Below are 14,943 nucleotides of genomic sequence, written 5' to 3'. Positions count from 1 at the left end.
ACTCCAAAATGATGAGTAATTCGCGGGACAACTAAATAACAAGAAAGTGCCTAATAACTTAATAAGTACAACGGCCTACTCATATTTAAAAAATTTGTAGAAGTTAGCAGATAGAACTATTCTACGAATTGAAGCTAATTGGATTGATTATAATTATTTTAGCTAACACTAACAATAATGTTTATGCTACAGCATTTAGACAAAAGCAGATCATTGAAATCAAAGCCAGATTAGATCGTTTTTGGTTAACAAGTAGGATATAATGAGATGTTCTCGAATAAGTGTTATAACTTATATAAATTAAGTTAAAAAAAACAATGCCAAGCCAATCTGCTTATTGAACACATTCGAAGCTACATTCGACAGTAAACTTATGGAATAAATGCAGAGTTTAGGTTGATTATTTGGTAGCTATTTGGAAGTTGTGCCATAGCAGATCCCGCAATACATTTCTGGCTTAGGTTTTCCGCTTCTGGTCGAGCTGCTGCTGCGGCAGCTCCTCCTGCAGCTGGAGGATGTGTTCCAGCGGCTGCGGCCGCCCGTCCTTGTCAATCATCGCCGGCTTCACGATTCCGCCCTGACGCAGCTGCTCGATGAGATTGACCAGCTGCATGGCCTCGTATTCCTTCTGCTCCTCGCTTATGTTGTCCAAATGCGACTTGCTGCGCGGCTCCACACAGCCGAGGACTGGATTGATGCCCTGCTGCTGCTGTTTGTACTCCTCGGTGTCGCTGTCCTCGCTGTCGGAGGAGTAGTCGGTGCCCTCCACTCGCCGGCAGTCCAGTATGCCCCGCTTGGCAAAGAGTCCGGCTGCGTTGCCATAGCCCGTATATTTGATCATCCTGCCGACATTTTCTTTGCACAGTACGAAGAGCAGCTCGGCAGACAGATCTCGCAGGATCATTGCGGGTAGTGTAAGGAACCGGCACAGATGATTGCGCAGCTCCAGACCAACCTCTGGTCGTTGACTAACGTCCCGGAGCGGCGGCAGAATCTCCTGGCGCAGATAGTGACGCATCACACGATCGCTGCGCGCACATTTCACCAGCACGGTCAGCACTGGGGAGAGCAACTCATGCGAGCTGGCCTCGGCCTCCTGTTGGGCCAGAGATTGCCGTAGATAGCCAAGCAGCACGTCCAGGCTGCGGACATTGCGCTTTTCGAAGCACTGGGAGCAGCACTCACGGGGTTTGGCACTGGCTCCCGCTTCCGTATCTTTTTCCTTCTCATTGTCCTGTTCCTTTTCCTTGTGCGACTCCAACTCGGCATTGGAGCAGCGCAGGGTGAGTTCGGTTAGGCAGCTGCCAGAGATGTTGGTCAGCAGATTGATGGCATGTGTGACGACGGCGCGATCCTTGTCGGTGGCCAAGTCGCCGAAACGCAGGAGCAGCTCCCTCAGTACTCCCGTCAAATGCAAGCTCTGGATCTCGTACTCGTTGGGGCTCTTGTCCGGAGCACTGGTCACGTTGAACATCACCTTGAGCAGCTCGCAGATGATGTTCAGCTGCTCCTCGCCAACGGACTCTTCGCCCAGCTTGTCGTCCAGCCACTTGGTCATGTAGGTGAGGCCATTCAAATCGATTTGTAGGCGAGATCGGGCCGCCGGCTCCAAGGCAGTGAGCAGGAAGAGGAGCTTCATGTCATAGTACTCCAGCGCACAGGGATGCCGCATCGAGGACGCCACCCTCTTGAGGATCGCGTCCAGGCAGTGTTGTCGCAGGCACTGGCGCCTGCAGTCGGAGCTCTGGTAGACCAGGTTGCACAAGCACTTCAGTGCCTCGGCAATTACCTCCGATTGTGCCTGGCTGGGCTCCTGCTGGGGCTCTTCGCGTTCCTGCTGCTTAAGCTCGTCCGGTGTGGCGGGCAGCTTCAGTGAGCCGGCCTCAATCCTGGCCAGCTTCAGCAGTGTGTTCACCTCCTGTTCGATGTAGTTCGTCTGCAGGCTGAACTCGTCGCGCGTTAGAATCCTCACCGTGTTCAGGCACTGCGTATGCAGATGACTAAGACGCTGGTCGTCCAATATGCCGAAAATGGCCAGCCAGAGTTCGTGCCACAGGTTGTCCGTGCGGAAGCTGTCGAAGACCAGCAGATCCGCATTCTACGGCGGAAGGGAGGGGCTATAATCTGGCCGAATCTTTTGGAGAAACCACAGGCAGTGCTCACCTTCGTGTTGAATTCACCCAGGATGGCGGGAATGTGGTCCGCCTCCTTGGCCTCCAGTCGTTTCAGGTGCTCCGCTTCCATGTCGCCAACGCTGGCCGTTTAAAGCTGTCGTTAAGTTCGCTTTTTTAGGTCGTTTAAGTTAATTTAATTAATTTTATAATTTCCGCCAGTGTGACCGCGCCTTGGTCGTTGAAATATACTACGCGGCGTTGCCAGAGATCTCAACCATCGGAGGCCAACTATCGCAACGCCCTTACTTCAAATATTTTAAAATAAATCGTATTTTCCAATAAGAAAGTCTTTAAAGGAATGTATTATTTGAAATATTTAAATTTCAACAAGATACAAGAAAATTACCCATTTTAAATAACTTCCTTGAATTAACCGCCCAAATCGTATCAACCGTTTTATTTTCGATTTTATTACAAAAGTGTATACATTTTGCAGTGTATGTTTTGTGTAAAAATATATATATGTGTAAATATAAAATAATACGTAATATTTGGATTCTTTTTTTTTTTTGTTTTGTTTTTTCTTTTTCGTCAAGTTTTCTTGTGTTTTTTTGTTTTGTTTTGTTTGCAGCTTGGCTTAAATGTTTATAATTTATAGTTTATAGTTTGCTTTGTTTGTTGTCTTGTCTGTCTAGCATTTACATGTTATAGTAGTCGACAAACTCGACAGATCTGGGACGCCTATTATAGCAGATTGGATCCAATCTCACTGGCTTCCACTTCTTCTTTTTCTTTATTTTTTAAATGCAATCGAAGGGAAAGGGAAAAGAAAGAAATAAAAACATAATAAACAATTAGAAATAAATGCTCGCTGTACGCACACACACATCTAGTATTTACTAAAAGTAATATCGATACAAAATGACGATGCAAAAGTCGAAACTTAATCATTCCATGGGGGATACGTATTTACTAACTAAAACTAAGCAATTGCAGTTGTCTTTTTGATTGTTTTCGTTCGTTTTTTATTTTTTTTGTAATGGTTAATGGTTTCGCACACTTCACATGCAAAAATGAGCAATTAAGTTTTTTTTTTTTGGAATTTTGGCGTGGCGCAGTCTTGTCTAGGATATATATATGTTCATACGATTTATGCACATGGAATGTGGGCCCGTCACCGGTGCGAGCGAGATGGCATGCAGTGTGTGAAGCGTACGACACCGTGTGGAGTGAGTGGAATGGAGAATTTTTAAAAACTAGGGTATCGTGTAAAATACGTTGGTTAATTACAGCTAGGGATCGATTTTAGATTGGAATTGGAAGCCTCGCAACATGCACTTCTTTAAACCTATGAGATTTCACTGATTTTTCTTTCTTTTTTTGTTTTACTTATTTTTATAGTTAAGCCGAAAAGAGCAGAGTTATGGAGGAAATACTGGGTTCGGGTGTGTGGAAAGTGGGTGAGTTCTGGGTGTATGCCATACCACAGGGATTCATGTCAGAACACAGACGAGAGCGAGGCGGGGTGAGCTGCAGTTTCAAACTTTTCGGGTTAAGGAACACGAGCAACAACCACGAGCAGCTCACAGCAACAGTAACAACAACTACTTTAGAATTGGGTGCAGTGTTCTCTCGCTAAGTGCATCGCTTTCAAGTCAAATGGTAGCTACTTATGAAACTACTTTCGATGATTGCCCTCTAAAGTCCCTAAATATCTACACGTAAATGGAAATGATGTAAATGAAGTAGTATTTAAGCAAGTATCTTTTGCAAATGTGGAATGCTTGATTTTGTAAAATTAATTTATATTATTATTTATAAATCTAAACTTTGTCTGCATAAATTTTCGAGCAAAACATCTTGCAAAATGCACTAGCATTTAATGCGATTTATAAAGTTATACCCAAATAATGGGTATCAAATACGAATCTCTTTGTATATGATACAATCTAATACAGTAAAAATTTGGCTGCTTGGTAAATGCAAATCGTTTTTAAAAAGCCAAGACTTTTATCCAAAATAAGCGATGCAATTAGCGAGCCTACACTGCAACCAAAAGTGGAGTGGGTTTAGACTAAACTGTAGCACTGGGCGGCGGCTGTTGGGCCGCCGGCGGTATGACATTCGGAATCGCCACCACACAGGCGCCGGCCCTTGCAAATGCCATGGGCGCCAGTTCGTTCCATCCATTCCGCACCGGGTCGTACTCCTCCACGCTCTTCAGCGCATGATTGCCATCGTAGCCGCCGACGACGATCAGGCGATCGCCCAGTAGGGCACATCCGATCGCGTCCCGGCCCAAGGCCAGTGAGCAGATCTGTGGAATGGATAACAACGATTACAATTGAGCAGATGAGCACGCGTAACCCAATCCCTGCTCACCAGAGTCCAGGTATCGGTGGCTGGGTCGTAGCGCTCCACCGTCTCCGTGCGACAGACCATTGGATTGCTGGCCGGACAGTCGTGACCACCCAAGGCGTACAGGAAACCATTGGCCACCGTCACCTGGTATTGTAGGTAATTAAGAGAAAGACCATTAAGGATATATTTAGAGGATACTTACGCCCACGCCGCCGCGTCTCCTGTTCATCGGCGCCAGAAGGCTCCATTTGTTGGTGTGTGGATCGTAGCACTCGATGGAGCGATGACAGACGGAACCATCACGTCCGCCCACCGCATACAGTCGACCGCCCAGGACAGCAACGCCGGCGGTGGAACGCATCGAGGACATGGGCGCCACATAGCTCCAAGTGCGGGCAATGGGATCCCATCTGGAAAAATGGTTACTCAGTTGCACAATTATACATATATACATATTGTTCAATTCATTGCGCTCTCACCTTTCCACGGTGTTCAGGTAGCTCCAGCCATCGTGACCGCCCACCGCATAGAGTGGACCCTCCAGCACCGCCACGCCCAGTCCATGACGAGGCGTGGCCATGGCATTGAGCGGTGCCCAGGCCATCGTATTCAGGTCCAAACTCTCCACGGTGTTCAGGGTCTTTAGCCCGTCACGTCCGCCCACTAGGATCAGTTTATCCTCCATGACAGCAGCGCCGAATTGCAGGCGACGACCGGTCATGTGCTTCCACGGTGTCCACTTGTCCAAACGCGGGCAATAGCTCTCGATGCTGATTGCGCCCTTGTGGGCATCCATGCCGCCGACGGCCAGGAGACGACCTACTGTGGATTTGCGCGGCGTGGTTCGCTCGGTAGCTATTCGAGATCGGCGCTCGGGCATCAGGTGCCACTTGAAGGCCTCCATTACCAGCTGCTGGCACTCGTTGGCATTGCACACGTTCTCCACGTGGTCCATGATGAATGCTGGCTGCAGGAGGGGCAGTCGCACCAGGGCCAACAGCTCCGGTATGTGCTGCTCACGGGTAGGGGAATCGTGGCGTACCCACGACATCAGACTGTGAAAGACATCCTGCTCCGAGGGCACATTGAGATCATCGCTGCTCAGCAGCTTGCCCAACTGATCGGCGTTCAACTGGAAGAACTCTTGGTTCTGGCACACCTGCATGAAGTACTGGCAGGTGTAGGCCTGCGCCAGACGCAGCAGCGTGGTGCAGCTCTGTTGCTCCGCAAAGAAGGCGAACCCAAGGCAGTTGGATGGATGGAGTTGGCGGGCCAGGAAGTTGCAGCAGGCGGTCACCACGGCGTTTAGCTGCAGCAGACAGGCGGTGGCCAGCAGCGTCTCCACGGTGTCCTCGCGCATCTCAATGAAGCCGGTGTAGCAGTACTGGACCAGCAGATGCAGTGCATCGCCGTGCACCTCGCCGAGGGTCACCTCCTGCTCCTTGGTCTCGCGCAGCGATCCCGTGAACATGGCCGAGAAGTAGGCGCTCGACGCCGATAGCACCAGGCGGTGGGCGGGCACCCTGAAAGATTAGAGTGGAAGCTCTTGAATATATGTACTTGGTATGGTATGTACTTTCGCAAGAATCAAATCAAAAGAAACATTAGCTCGTGGTGTCACTATTATCGTGACCGCAACTGTGCGCTGGTGGGTTCTTTTCCCTTTGTTTACCATGGCACAGATCGACAGGTTTTCACGATCCAAAACCGGTTGAGTGCAGCGAGCGGGCGCAAAAATCAAATAAAGCTGCAACTGCACTCGGATCGCGAATCGTCGTTATATCTGTATCTTGCTCCGTATCCGTGCTGCAGTTGTTGTTGTTGTTGCCTCTCTGTGGTCGTCTTTGTTTCTTGAGACGGATATTTGTTGCTCTCAGTTGCGTTGCATCGCCATTGTTCGACGAACAACAACAAAATCTACATAACGTGGAGGCCCTGTTTCTCTTTCCCTTGCTCTTTGGAGCTCGGAATTTGGATCTCTTTCTCTTCCTTTGCACTGTTCCAACAATGCTCACAGCAGCGGTCACAAGAGAAGGACCTTGGGTTTGCATTTCCAGGATTTCACTAGTATTTTACTCAAGGATAAATGCAAGTAAATCTTCTCACTTAACCAAGTTGATTTTTAATTAAGTTTATCCATATTGCCATCGTTATTGATGTTATAAACAAACAGTCTGCTTATCGACACATTTGTTGATAAGCAAAACAAATTGGAAACGGCCCAGACATAAACTATGGTGTAATTCAAAACAATGCAAAAATAACCGCTGAGGTAAAGTATTACCCAATAATTGTTGGATCGTTATGGGCTTTTAAGTCTTAAGCGTAAATTTGTAGCGAAGTTTGTAAATACATATGCAGTTACTGTCAAAATAATAAAACCCAATAAATTAAATTTGTGCGTCAGCATGTTCACTGAGATAAGTGAATTTAAGCCGACCTAAAACGAGCATTTGTGTAAATAGAAATTCAGTAAGCACTCGAAAGTAAAAACCAGATTTGTTAAACACTTTTTCCTTGCAATTATTTGCAAAACAGCTGTATTTGCACTTCTTGGATGCTATTATTCTGCCCGCTGCTGCATTTCCATTTCCTGGTGGTGCGTGGTGCTACTATCTTGCGTGAGAGTGTGCACTGTTGGAATTGCGTTGGGGACAAAATAAAGACAACACAACAATAAAAAGCAAAGAGAGCAGACAAAGAACCCAAGTGAAGGTCAGCTGGGGGAGGAGGAGGGGTTGATGGAGAATGGGATGACGAGGAAGCGGGCGGGAATCGCTAATGAACTTTCCAATTTGAAATGCCATATTCCATTCCTTTGTCTTCGTGGAAAGGGTATGGGAAATTGGCATTGGGCACTTGGAGTTCCATGATCCCCACTGATTAGTGACCATCATTTCCAGCGATTGGAAATGCAAATAGTACACTTCCAATATCGATTACAGTGCAGGGACACCAGGAATTGTAGTTCCAGGATCCGAATTAAATGCTCTCACCTCTTTCCATCGATACCAGCGATTAGGACCACATCGCAGAGCTGCTGGCTATCCACGTAGAGCTGCATCCGCTTGAGTATATTATCCGCATGGTCGCGACACCGAAAGAACTCATCCTGGCTGCCCGCCGAGTTCAAGCTGCCCAGGCTGTAGTCCCGCGACAGCGACTCCAATGTGTTGTCCGCCAGCATCGAGATGTGCCCGGATGTGGAGGCCGTCGAGTCCCGGCTGGGACTCTCCTTCTGGTTCACCGCCGACATGGTTCTTCTTCTGCTCTGGCTGTGCGCTCCTTTTCAGCGAGACGTCTGCATCTGATCACTGGCTGGAAGCAACTGGCCTGCGGATGGCGGATCGCAGATCGTGGATCGTGGATTGGTGGGGCGAATGGGAATGGAGGGGGTGGTGGCGCGGTAAAGGTGGCTGCAACGGTAATTTGCAACAAAGAACGCTGCCTCTTGCCACAGTGCGCGTATGTGTGTGCGTGTGTGTGTTCGTGTGTGGTGGTGTCGCCTCCGCTCTCTTCCACTGGCGATCTTTAAATCGTTTCAATTGGCCGGGAATTGCGTGCTGGATCTGTAACTGTAAATCGCTTATCAAGCTGTCTGAGCGCCCGTGTTTGTGTATGTGTGCGGTGTGTGTGAGCGTTTAGTTTATGTGTTTATATACAAATTACACAGCTGTTGTGACAGACTCTGGTCACACTGAATTGATTTATTTATTTTTTCACAGTGTGACCGATAGAAATTTGCACCCGAAAATACCTTCAGTATATTTAGTAAAATAACCTTTTAAAGGGGATTCCCATCCAGTGCGTTGAAATAATTATCTCTAAATAATTTCATATTTCATAAAATGGAGCAATATGTAAATACAAAAAATAAAATAAATCTCTTCAACAAAATTTAAGTGCGATAATATTTCCTTTTGCAAGATGAGAAATAATACATATCCTTGATATGCTTTTATTAAATTTCAATGTACATATTAAAAACCCATCCAAAGATCCGTATATATTCTTTACGCAATCAGAACGCACTCTAAAAAATAAACACACCAAGGGAAATAATAAAAACATGCCATCGTACATGGTATGACTTCGATTTCTTTATTTTCGATTTAATAATAATAATAATAATAATAGTTCAGTTGTTTTTGCCCAACGTCAACGCTCTGTTGAACAAAGAGCATGTGTGGATATGGGAGGATAGAGAAAATGGGGGCCGGGATGCAGAGGCATCTAGTTGGGCGACGTATTGCGCTTTGGCGTCGACGGCGGCAGATCCATTGTCTTGCACACCCAGCCGGATATATCCACCTCCTCCACTTCCGCCTTGCGTATCCACGGATGACTCTGGCAAAGAGCAGATGAAAATGCTTGAATATATGTATATCTACAGAAATTGCGACGTTGGGATTGCTTACCAGCAGAGTCTTGAGATCGGCCCGCTCGTCGGGCTGTTTCTTCAGGCAGATGTCCACAAAGTCCTTGAACTCGGTGGAGAAGATCTTGTGCTCCAGCTTGGGCGGCGGTTCGTTCACAATATAATCCAGCAGCTCGAAGATGGCCATTGCCCTGGGCTCGTCCGTCGGCTGGCCGCTCTCCTCCGCATTGTCGGCGAATATCGACTCCAGGGTGGCGGTGTTTGGCGGCGGGATGGGATACATGCCAATGGCCATTTCCACTAACGACAGGCCCAACGACCAGATGTCCGACTGCACGGAGTAGTGAGTGCCCTGCAATCGCTCCGGCTGAAACAAAGGGTCATTAGTTATATAGATCTCTTATAGTTGGCTATATTTAAAATCTATGCGTAGATGAGTGCTTTGTTTCGCTATTGCGCTGCTCTTCCTGACGCATTTTAAAATACTTTCGTCGATATCATCGACCCTCAGCAGTTTAATGCACTCAAATTTTAAACAACTGCTTTATATTGCTGGACGTGTATAGATCTTGTTCTGTTTTAGATACTTACCGACATATAGCTACGGGTGCCCACAAAGGAGTTGGCCATCGAGTCGATCAGTTGGCCGGAGACGCCGAAATCACAGATCTTGATCTCGCCGCTGCTGTTGACGAGGATATTGCTCGGCTTCACGTCACGGTGGATGATGGCGTGCTTATCGCGCAGATAGCTCAAGCCCTTGAGCACCGCCAGCGTGATCCTGCCGAGAATGGACTCCGGTATTCGACCAGCCCGCTTGAGGATCAGGTCAAGCGATCCCCCGTCCATATACTCCATGCAGATACTGATCTCGCCGTCGCTGTAGAAGGCGCCGTAGAAACCGACAATGTGCGGGAAATTACATTCGTGCAGGACTTTCAGTTCGCGCAGGATCTGTTTTTTGATTGCCGGCTTCACCTCCAGATGGATCAGTTTCCTGGCCATGATTAGGTGTGTGTGCGTATGCCGGACCTTCATCACCACGCCGCCATTGCCCGATCCCAGTTCGCCCAGCTTCTCCAGATCCTCGTCCGACAGCTCGCCAATCTTCTCCTTCTGGCTGAGGAACACCTTGATCCGCTTGCGTTCCGTGTCGTCCATGTCCAGTCCCTCCAGCGTCTCTGTCAGTGCATCGATGCTCGTCTTGGGCTTCCCCAGCAAACTGTGTGTGCTTTAATTTAACCTCTTAATGAATTTTTGCGATCCAAAACGAAAATGTAAAATGTGCAGGCATTGGATGGGATTTGAAAGTAAGGGATGGGATGTGAGGCAGGTCCAAGTTTCCCTAATGATCAGAAATCTATACGTTTGCATTTTGGTGCTCAGTAAATGGGCAGCACTAATGATATAATAGTACAACAGTGCAATAATTTAATTTAATAAAAAAAATAATAATAATAATGATATTGAATTGCAGTTTGTAACATTTATCTTTGAATCTGACTTTGTCATCTCTTTAATTAATAAAAAAAAAAAGGTGATACACGCAGTCCTTTTTTTTTCTCGCTGTGTACCTGTGCGACACATGAAAGGAGCACCACCCACACTAACAAACAAAGGGAGAGTATCTGTTCTTTCTCTGCGACCATCTCTTTCTTTCCAGGGGGATGGTGTTTCCTTGAATCAATTGATGGATATTAATTACCCACCTGACAAGCAAACCTACAGGATTATCTTACTTATCTTAGTGAGAAACCAAAAACGGGGCATGGAATGAGAGACAGCGAAGGGGGACGGGGTAAAGCGGATGAGTATGGGTGGCCAAAAAACCAGTAATTTATTAAGGAATATTGTGTATAATATTTACTCTGTGCCAGAGGGGGTTTTGAACGGCGGCGTCGGCGCCACTGTGGCGGCGGCAACAGTTGCCTCCGTATTTACCGGCGGCAGCACCAGATTCAGCTTGTTCTTCGACATTTTACTATACTCGTATATAATATATATCTCACGATTCCGTTATCCGTTACCGATAAGTTAAAAGAATACAACAATAACAAAAAATAAAAAATACAAATCGAGAGTTTTCCAGTGGAAACAACAACAAAACGCACAACGAACAGCGGCGTCCGAGGACCGGATGAGGGGTGTGAGGGGCGAGGGGCGTCGGCGAGGGGGCGTGCGGAGGGAGGCCAAGTGCGAAAGCTCCGTTTTGTGTGTCCAGCCGCTGGTGAATTTGCACTATTTCCTCGCTTTGCGCGTAACTTAAACACACCCGACCCGAGCACACGAACAGCAAACAGATAGTTTATATTACTCTTGCAATAATCTGGCAAAATCGCCGACTTTTGGATTTTTTTCGCAGACGGTGCGGTGTGACCAGATGCCGCGATTACCAAATACCGTTAATATACTCCTACGACACATGAACACATAATACAAACAAAAGTAATATTTTATTTGTCACGAAGAGCGATGGATAGATATACTAATTGGTTTGGTTTATTTACTTGCGACAAGACATATTTTCAACCTTTCGATAGGTTTTTAAATAGAAACAGATTTCTCCTACGCATTCGCGGTTGATATTTTCGTGGCATGCGTATACGGTCACACTCCCCCACCCACACTTAGTTTCTAAAAGGAAAAAACAATAACATATCCGGCGAATTCCCCGCTCCATCTGACTAAAATGAGGCTCCAACGGCAGTGCATTGTGGTCAACATGCGATCGGCCATTGTCCTGATCATGATCTTCGTGCTGACGGGGATCAGGAACAGCGAAACGGCTAGCGGTGGCAACCAGATGGATTTATCGGATGCAAAAGGCGATCACAAGGACAACAGCAATGCAAGTAATGGCAATGGAAATGCCAACGATAACGAGGTGTATGTGCCGCCATTGGTGTCCAGCATGGTGGCCAAGAGCGGAGGAGGAGGAGCCGGTGGACTCCTGGACAACATAACCGCCTACAGCAGCAGCAGCAGCAGTAGCAATGGGAACAACAACATGCTGTGCCCGTACGACAAGGAAACGCCCTGCGATCGCCTACAGTTTCCCTGCATCCGATGCAACTACAACCATGGATGCATCTACGGTCGGGACTTGAATGTCACCTGCGAGGTGATCAACAATGTCCAGTGCCTGGGCGAACGGAGCTTCCAGCGACAAATGAACTGCCGATACTGCTACCAAACGGAAATGTGGCAACAGAGCTGTGGCCAGCGCTCCAGTTGCAACTCGGCGACGGATAAACTATTTCGTACCAACTGCACCGTGCACCATGATGTACTCTGCCTTGGTAACCGATCCTTTACCCGTAACCTGCGCTGTAATTGGACGCAAGGCTATCGCTGGAGCACAGCTCTGCTGATTAGCCTCACACTGGGTGGCTTCGGAGCCGATCGATTTTATTTGGGCCACTGGCAGGAAGGAATTGGAAAGCTGTTTAGCTTTGGCGGCCTCGGCGTCTGGACCATCATCGATGTCCTGCTCATCTCGATGCATTATTTGGGGCCAGCGGATGGCTCACTTTACATATAGTTTAGTTTTACAGGGGTTAATATATTGATAAATAGATAAGCTAACTTTTTCCATTACCGTGTACATAATTACGAATGCATATTTAACCATAAGAAATAAGAAAGGGATCGTGACAAAATACCTGTATATAAATAATTAATTACGCCACAAGTTTGTTTTCTATCTTTTATCTAGCACAATGTTACGAAGTCCTTTTATCATTCTTAGTTCGTATCAATAAATAAGTGGAAGAGAACATATAACCATCTCTTTCTTGTTCCTGTAAGATCAAACGATGTGAAGATATCTTAAAACTTATGCGTAATCTGTAAGAATAAAAGGTTTGCTTTAATAAGCTGATTTATTTGCATTGTTCTAGACAGTTTCTTTTAAAGAATTCAATTTCTTAACAGACATTCTTAAATTATTTCACTATTATTATGAAATGATAATCTGCTAAATTTCTGTGCTCCCTTGCTTTTATTTATATATTTATGTTGCTTATAAATCAGAGTTTCCTGAAATCCAGACTCACCCCAACTGGAAGTAGACTCAATCCATGGCGGCCGCCTGCACTTCATCATCGCCATCATCAAACTTAATGTGCTTCGCCAGAAGTTTGGCCACTTTCTCGCGACCGCGTTTCTGCTGCACGCGCACCTTTTTCGAGAGTTTTGCCTCGCGATCCTGCTCGATTTTGCGCCAATAGAGCGTCTCCTGCTGGCCAGAGAGCACTTTTAGCTGCCTCTCGGCACAATTGACCTGGCGTACAAACTCCTCAGCTGCGGCAGGCGTTCCCAAACGTAGTAGGGCCACTTGATCGCCCTCCTTGATATCCACATATTTAATATCCGGATACTGGCGCATGTCAGCCTTTAGCTCTTTGACATTGGTGCAGGGTTCCAGCAGAGTGCATTCCACAATCAGTCCGGGCTCGTATTTGAAGAGCGGCGTGCGCTCCTGCGAAGGCTCTTCGGATTTTGTGGATTCCACGCCGCCGGCGCCGTAGAAATTCATGTTCATCTTGTGTACCGCTTTGCGACGCTTGGCTGGCACAGGCGCTGCTTCCACTGCAGCTTCACCGCCATCGCTAAGAACCTCGCCTCCGGTTTCCTCCTCTTTGACGGCCTCGGGTAGCTGCGAAGGTTTCGGATGGTTTTGGTGGCTGTGCTGTTGTTGATGATGGTGCTGCTGATTCTGCGGGTGATTCTCACGCCATAGCTTGCTCTTTGCCTCACTAACGAGGCGACGCTGAAGATTCAAATACTTGTTGCGCAGACTGCTCCAACTGGTCTTGGGTAGCACTTTAAGCTCCAGGGCACTGGGCTCAATGTTTGGCTTATCCACAATCGCCTTCTTCTTACGCTTGCGACGACGCTTTTTGGCAGCTCCATCGCCATCGGTTGCCTCTGCTTTGCCCTCCTGCTCGGAGGCTTCGGCTGTGGCCTCCGCATCCGTTTCACTCGCTGTTTCCTCAGCTGTAGAGGTATCACTGGGCTGGCCCTCCTCTAACTTAACCCGTTTCACGTCGTGTACCTCCTCGCGATCCTTGTCAGTGGCTTGCCTTTTCAGAATTCGCTTTGACAAATCAACCTGTTCAGACTCTGCCTGCGGCTGCTCAGCTTTCTGTTGTAACTGCTGCTGTTGCTGAAAGGAGCGCACGCTTGTCAGTTCGCTGGGATCGGTTTCTACAGACAGAACGCCCTGTATCTGGGCAAATGCCTTAAGAGCCTTCTCCACGGACCCGCTCTTCTCGAATTCGATAAAGGCGAACTCCTTGATCTTTTTTGTGCCCGGATAGTGGGGCAGGGAGACATAGGCCACCGGTCCATAACGGCTGAAAACCTCCTTCAGCCAATCGTGAGTGGCATTTGCAGGCAGGGCCTCTACATACAAGGTTTTGTCGTTGACATCGCGCTGATCCGGGAGCTTGGTCCGTCGCTTGACCTTCAGCTTGGTCTCGTCCAGCTCCAGAAGCTGGGAGTTGCTCAGTGCCTTGGCTATCTGCTGCACATCCTGGGTGAGCGTCTTGATCTTGTTAAATGTGAGAAAGATTTCCAGAGGTACATCTGTAAATTAATACCATGATCAGCGTTTTGTTGTTTGGTACAGCACTTTAACTACTCACATGGATCCTGCTCTACGTAGCGCCGAAGGAAGCGATCCTTGCTCAAGTTTGCGTCACCGAAGTAGAATTCCATTTGGCCGCGAATCGAATTGAACAAATGCCTCTTCCGTTTGCGTCCTCCGTCCTTTTTAGCCGGCGTTGTGTCTTCCGTCGCCGGCTCCTTGGCATTTTCCTCAGCTGGTTCGGTGGGTGCGGCAGGATCGGGGTTTTCCGCTGGCGTCGCGGGCTCCTGGCCCTCGCTCTTCTCCTTCTCTGTGCTTTTAGCAGCCATTGAATGCCGGTGCCACCAGTGATCCAAATCAAGAATTAAATATTGCAATTGGTTTTTGCGTTCTTCGCCATCTGGCAACGCCGTCTAGTTGTGAATTGCAGAGATGTCAGGTATTTGCAGCATTCCCATATCGATAGCTAAGCGAATATCGGAATTTACATACGAAAACGT

At 47.5% G+C, this 14,943-nt stretch overlaps 5 protein-coding genes across 7 annotated transcripts; 1 reads left to right on the top strand and 4 right to left on the bottom strand.

Moving 5' to 3' along the window:
- Window positions 1–235: 235 nt before the first annotated feature.
- Window positions 236–2,352, bottom strand: LOC120455770 (synembryn). The gene is made up of 2 exons (XM_039642226.2): window positions 2,164–2,352; window positions 236–2,098 (listed from the first exon to the last, which is right to left on the bottom strand). The coding sequence occupies exons 1-2, from the start codon at window positions 2,242–2,244 to the stop codon at window positions 458–460; spliced, it is 1,722 nt and encodes a 573-aa protein (XP_039498160.1). The 5' UTR covers window positions 2,245–2,352; the 3' UTR covers window positions 236–457.
- A 344-nt stretch (window positions 2,353–2,696) lies between these two features.
- On the bottom strand, window positions 2,697–8,132 carry LOC120455971 (kelch-like protein 5). 2 transcript variants are annotated; one of them, XM_039642520.2, is made up of 6 exons: window positions 7,472–8,132; window positions 4,955–5,998; window positions 4,678–4,885; window positions 4,497–4,619; window positions 4,195–4,431; window positions 2,697–2,905 (listed from the first exon to the last, which is right to left on the bottom strand). In XM_039642520.2, the coding sequence occupies exons 1-6, from the start codon at window positions 7,729–7,731 to the stop codon at window positions 2,813–2,815; spliced, it is 1,965 nt and encodes a 654-aa protein (XP_039498454.1). In that variant the 5' UTR covers window positions 7,732–8,132; the 3' UTR covers window positions 2,697–2,812. The 2 variants fall into 2 exon arrangements, with proteins under 2 accessions (XP_039498454.1, XP_039498455.1); XM_039642521.1 differs by lacking the exon at window positions 2,697–2,905 and having other exon boundaries at window positions 3,152–4,431; window positions 7,472–8,130.
- A 421-nt stretch (window positions 8,133–8,553) lies between these two features.
- Window positions 8,554–11,248, bottom strand: LOC120456600 (dual specificity mitogen-activated protein kinase kinase dSOR1). Of its 2 annotated transcripts, none has more exons than XM_039643510.1 (4): window positions 10,721–11,248; window positions 9,445–10,075; window positions 8,894–9,220; window positions 8,554–8,822 (listed from the first exon to the last, which is right to left on the bottom strand). In XM_039643510.1, exons 1-4 carry the CDS (start codon window positions 10,828–10,830, stop codon window positions 8,709–8,711), a joined length of 1,182 nt encoding a protein of 393 aa, XP_039499444.1. In that variant the 5' UTR covers window positions 10,831–11,248; the 3' UTR covers window positions 8,554–8,708. The 2 variants fall into 2 exon arrangements, with proteins under 2 accessions (XP_039499444.1, XP_039499443.1); XM_039643509.2 differs by having other exon boundaries at window positions 9,445–10,084; window positions 10,721–11,246.
- Window positions 11,249–11,450: 202 nt separating this feature from the next.
- On the top strand, window positions 11,451–12,728 carry LOC120456311 (TM2 domain-containing protein almondex). The gene has a single exon (XM_039643064.2). It carries the CDS (start codon window positions 11,543–11,545, stop codon window positions 12,392–12,394), a length of 852 nt encoding a protein of 283 aa, XP_039498998.1. The 5' UTR covers window positions 11,451–11,542; the 3' UTR covers window positions 12,395–12,728.
- LOC120456310 (la-related protein 7) lies at window positions 12,696–14,867 on the bottom strand. Its single transcript, XM_039643063.1, has 2 exons — window positions 14,502–14,867; window positions 12,696–14,442 (listed from the first exon to the last, which is right to left on the bottom strand). The coding sequence occupies exons 1-2, from the start codon at window positions 14,770–14,772 to the stop codon at window positions 12,926–12,928; spliced, it is 1,788 nt and encodes a 595-aa protein (XP_039498997.1). The 5' UTR covers window positions 14,773–14,867; the 3' UTR covers window positions 12,696–12,925.
- Window positions 14,868–14,943: the final 76 nt, after the last annotated feature.

Source organism: Drosophila santomea, chromosome X, assembly GCF_016746245.2.
Source record: "Drosophila santomea strain STO CAGO 1482 chromosome X, Prin_Dsan_1.1, whole genome shotgun sequence".
Lineage (NCBI taxonomy): Eukaryota > Metazoa > Arthropoda > Insecta > Diptera > Drosophilidae > Drosophila > Drosophila santomea.
The sequence above is the reverse complement of the archived record's forward strand: the minus strand, read 5'-3'. Positions and strand labels throughout refer to the sequence as shown.

Coding starts and splice junctions, on each gene's coding strand:
- LOC120455770 (XM_039642226.2), bottom strand. CDS start 2,244: ATGGAAGCGGAGCACCTGAAACGACTGGAGGCCAAGGAGGCGGACCAC. Junction 2,099..2,163: donor TGGGTGAATTCAACACGAAG/GTGAGCACTGCC, acceptor CTTCCGCCGTAG/AATGCGGATCTGCTGGTCTT.
- LOC120456600 (XM_039643509.2), bottom strand. CDS start 10,830: ATGTCGAAGAACAAGCTGAATCTGGTGCTGCCGCCGGTAAATACGGAG. Junction 10,085..10,720: donor AAAACCCCCTCTGGCACAGA/GTAAATATTATA, acceptor GTTAAATTAAAG/CACACACAGTTTGCTGGGGA. Junction 8,823..8,893: donor CCGATCTCAAGACTCTGCTG/GTAAGCAATCCC, acceptor GCTCTTTGCCAG/AGTCATCCGTGGATACGCAA.
- LOC120456311 (XM_039643064.2), top strand. CDS start 11,543: ATGAGGCTCCAACGGCAGTGCATTGTGGTCAACATGCGATCGGCCATT.
- LOC120455971 (XM_039642520.2), bottom strand. CDS start 7,731: ATGTCGGCGGTGAACCAGAAGGAGAGTCCCAGCCGGGACTCGACGGCC. Junction 5,999..7,471: donor GCTGGTATCGATGGAAAGAG/GTGAGAGCATTT, acceptor CTAATCTTTCAG/GGTGCCCGCCCACCGCCTGG. Junction 4,886..4,954: donor TACCTGAACACCGTGGAAAG/GTGAGAGCGCAA, acceptor CCATTTTTCCAG/ATGGGATCCCATTGCCCGCA.
- LOC120456310 (XM_039643063.1), bottom strand. CDS start 14,772: ATGGCTGCTAAAAGCACAGAGAAGGAGAAGAGCGAGGGCCAGGAGCCC. Junction 14,443..14,501: donor CTACGTAGAGCAGGATCCAT/GTGAGTAGTTAA, acceptor ATTAATTTACAG/ATGTACCTCTGGAAATCTTT.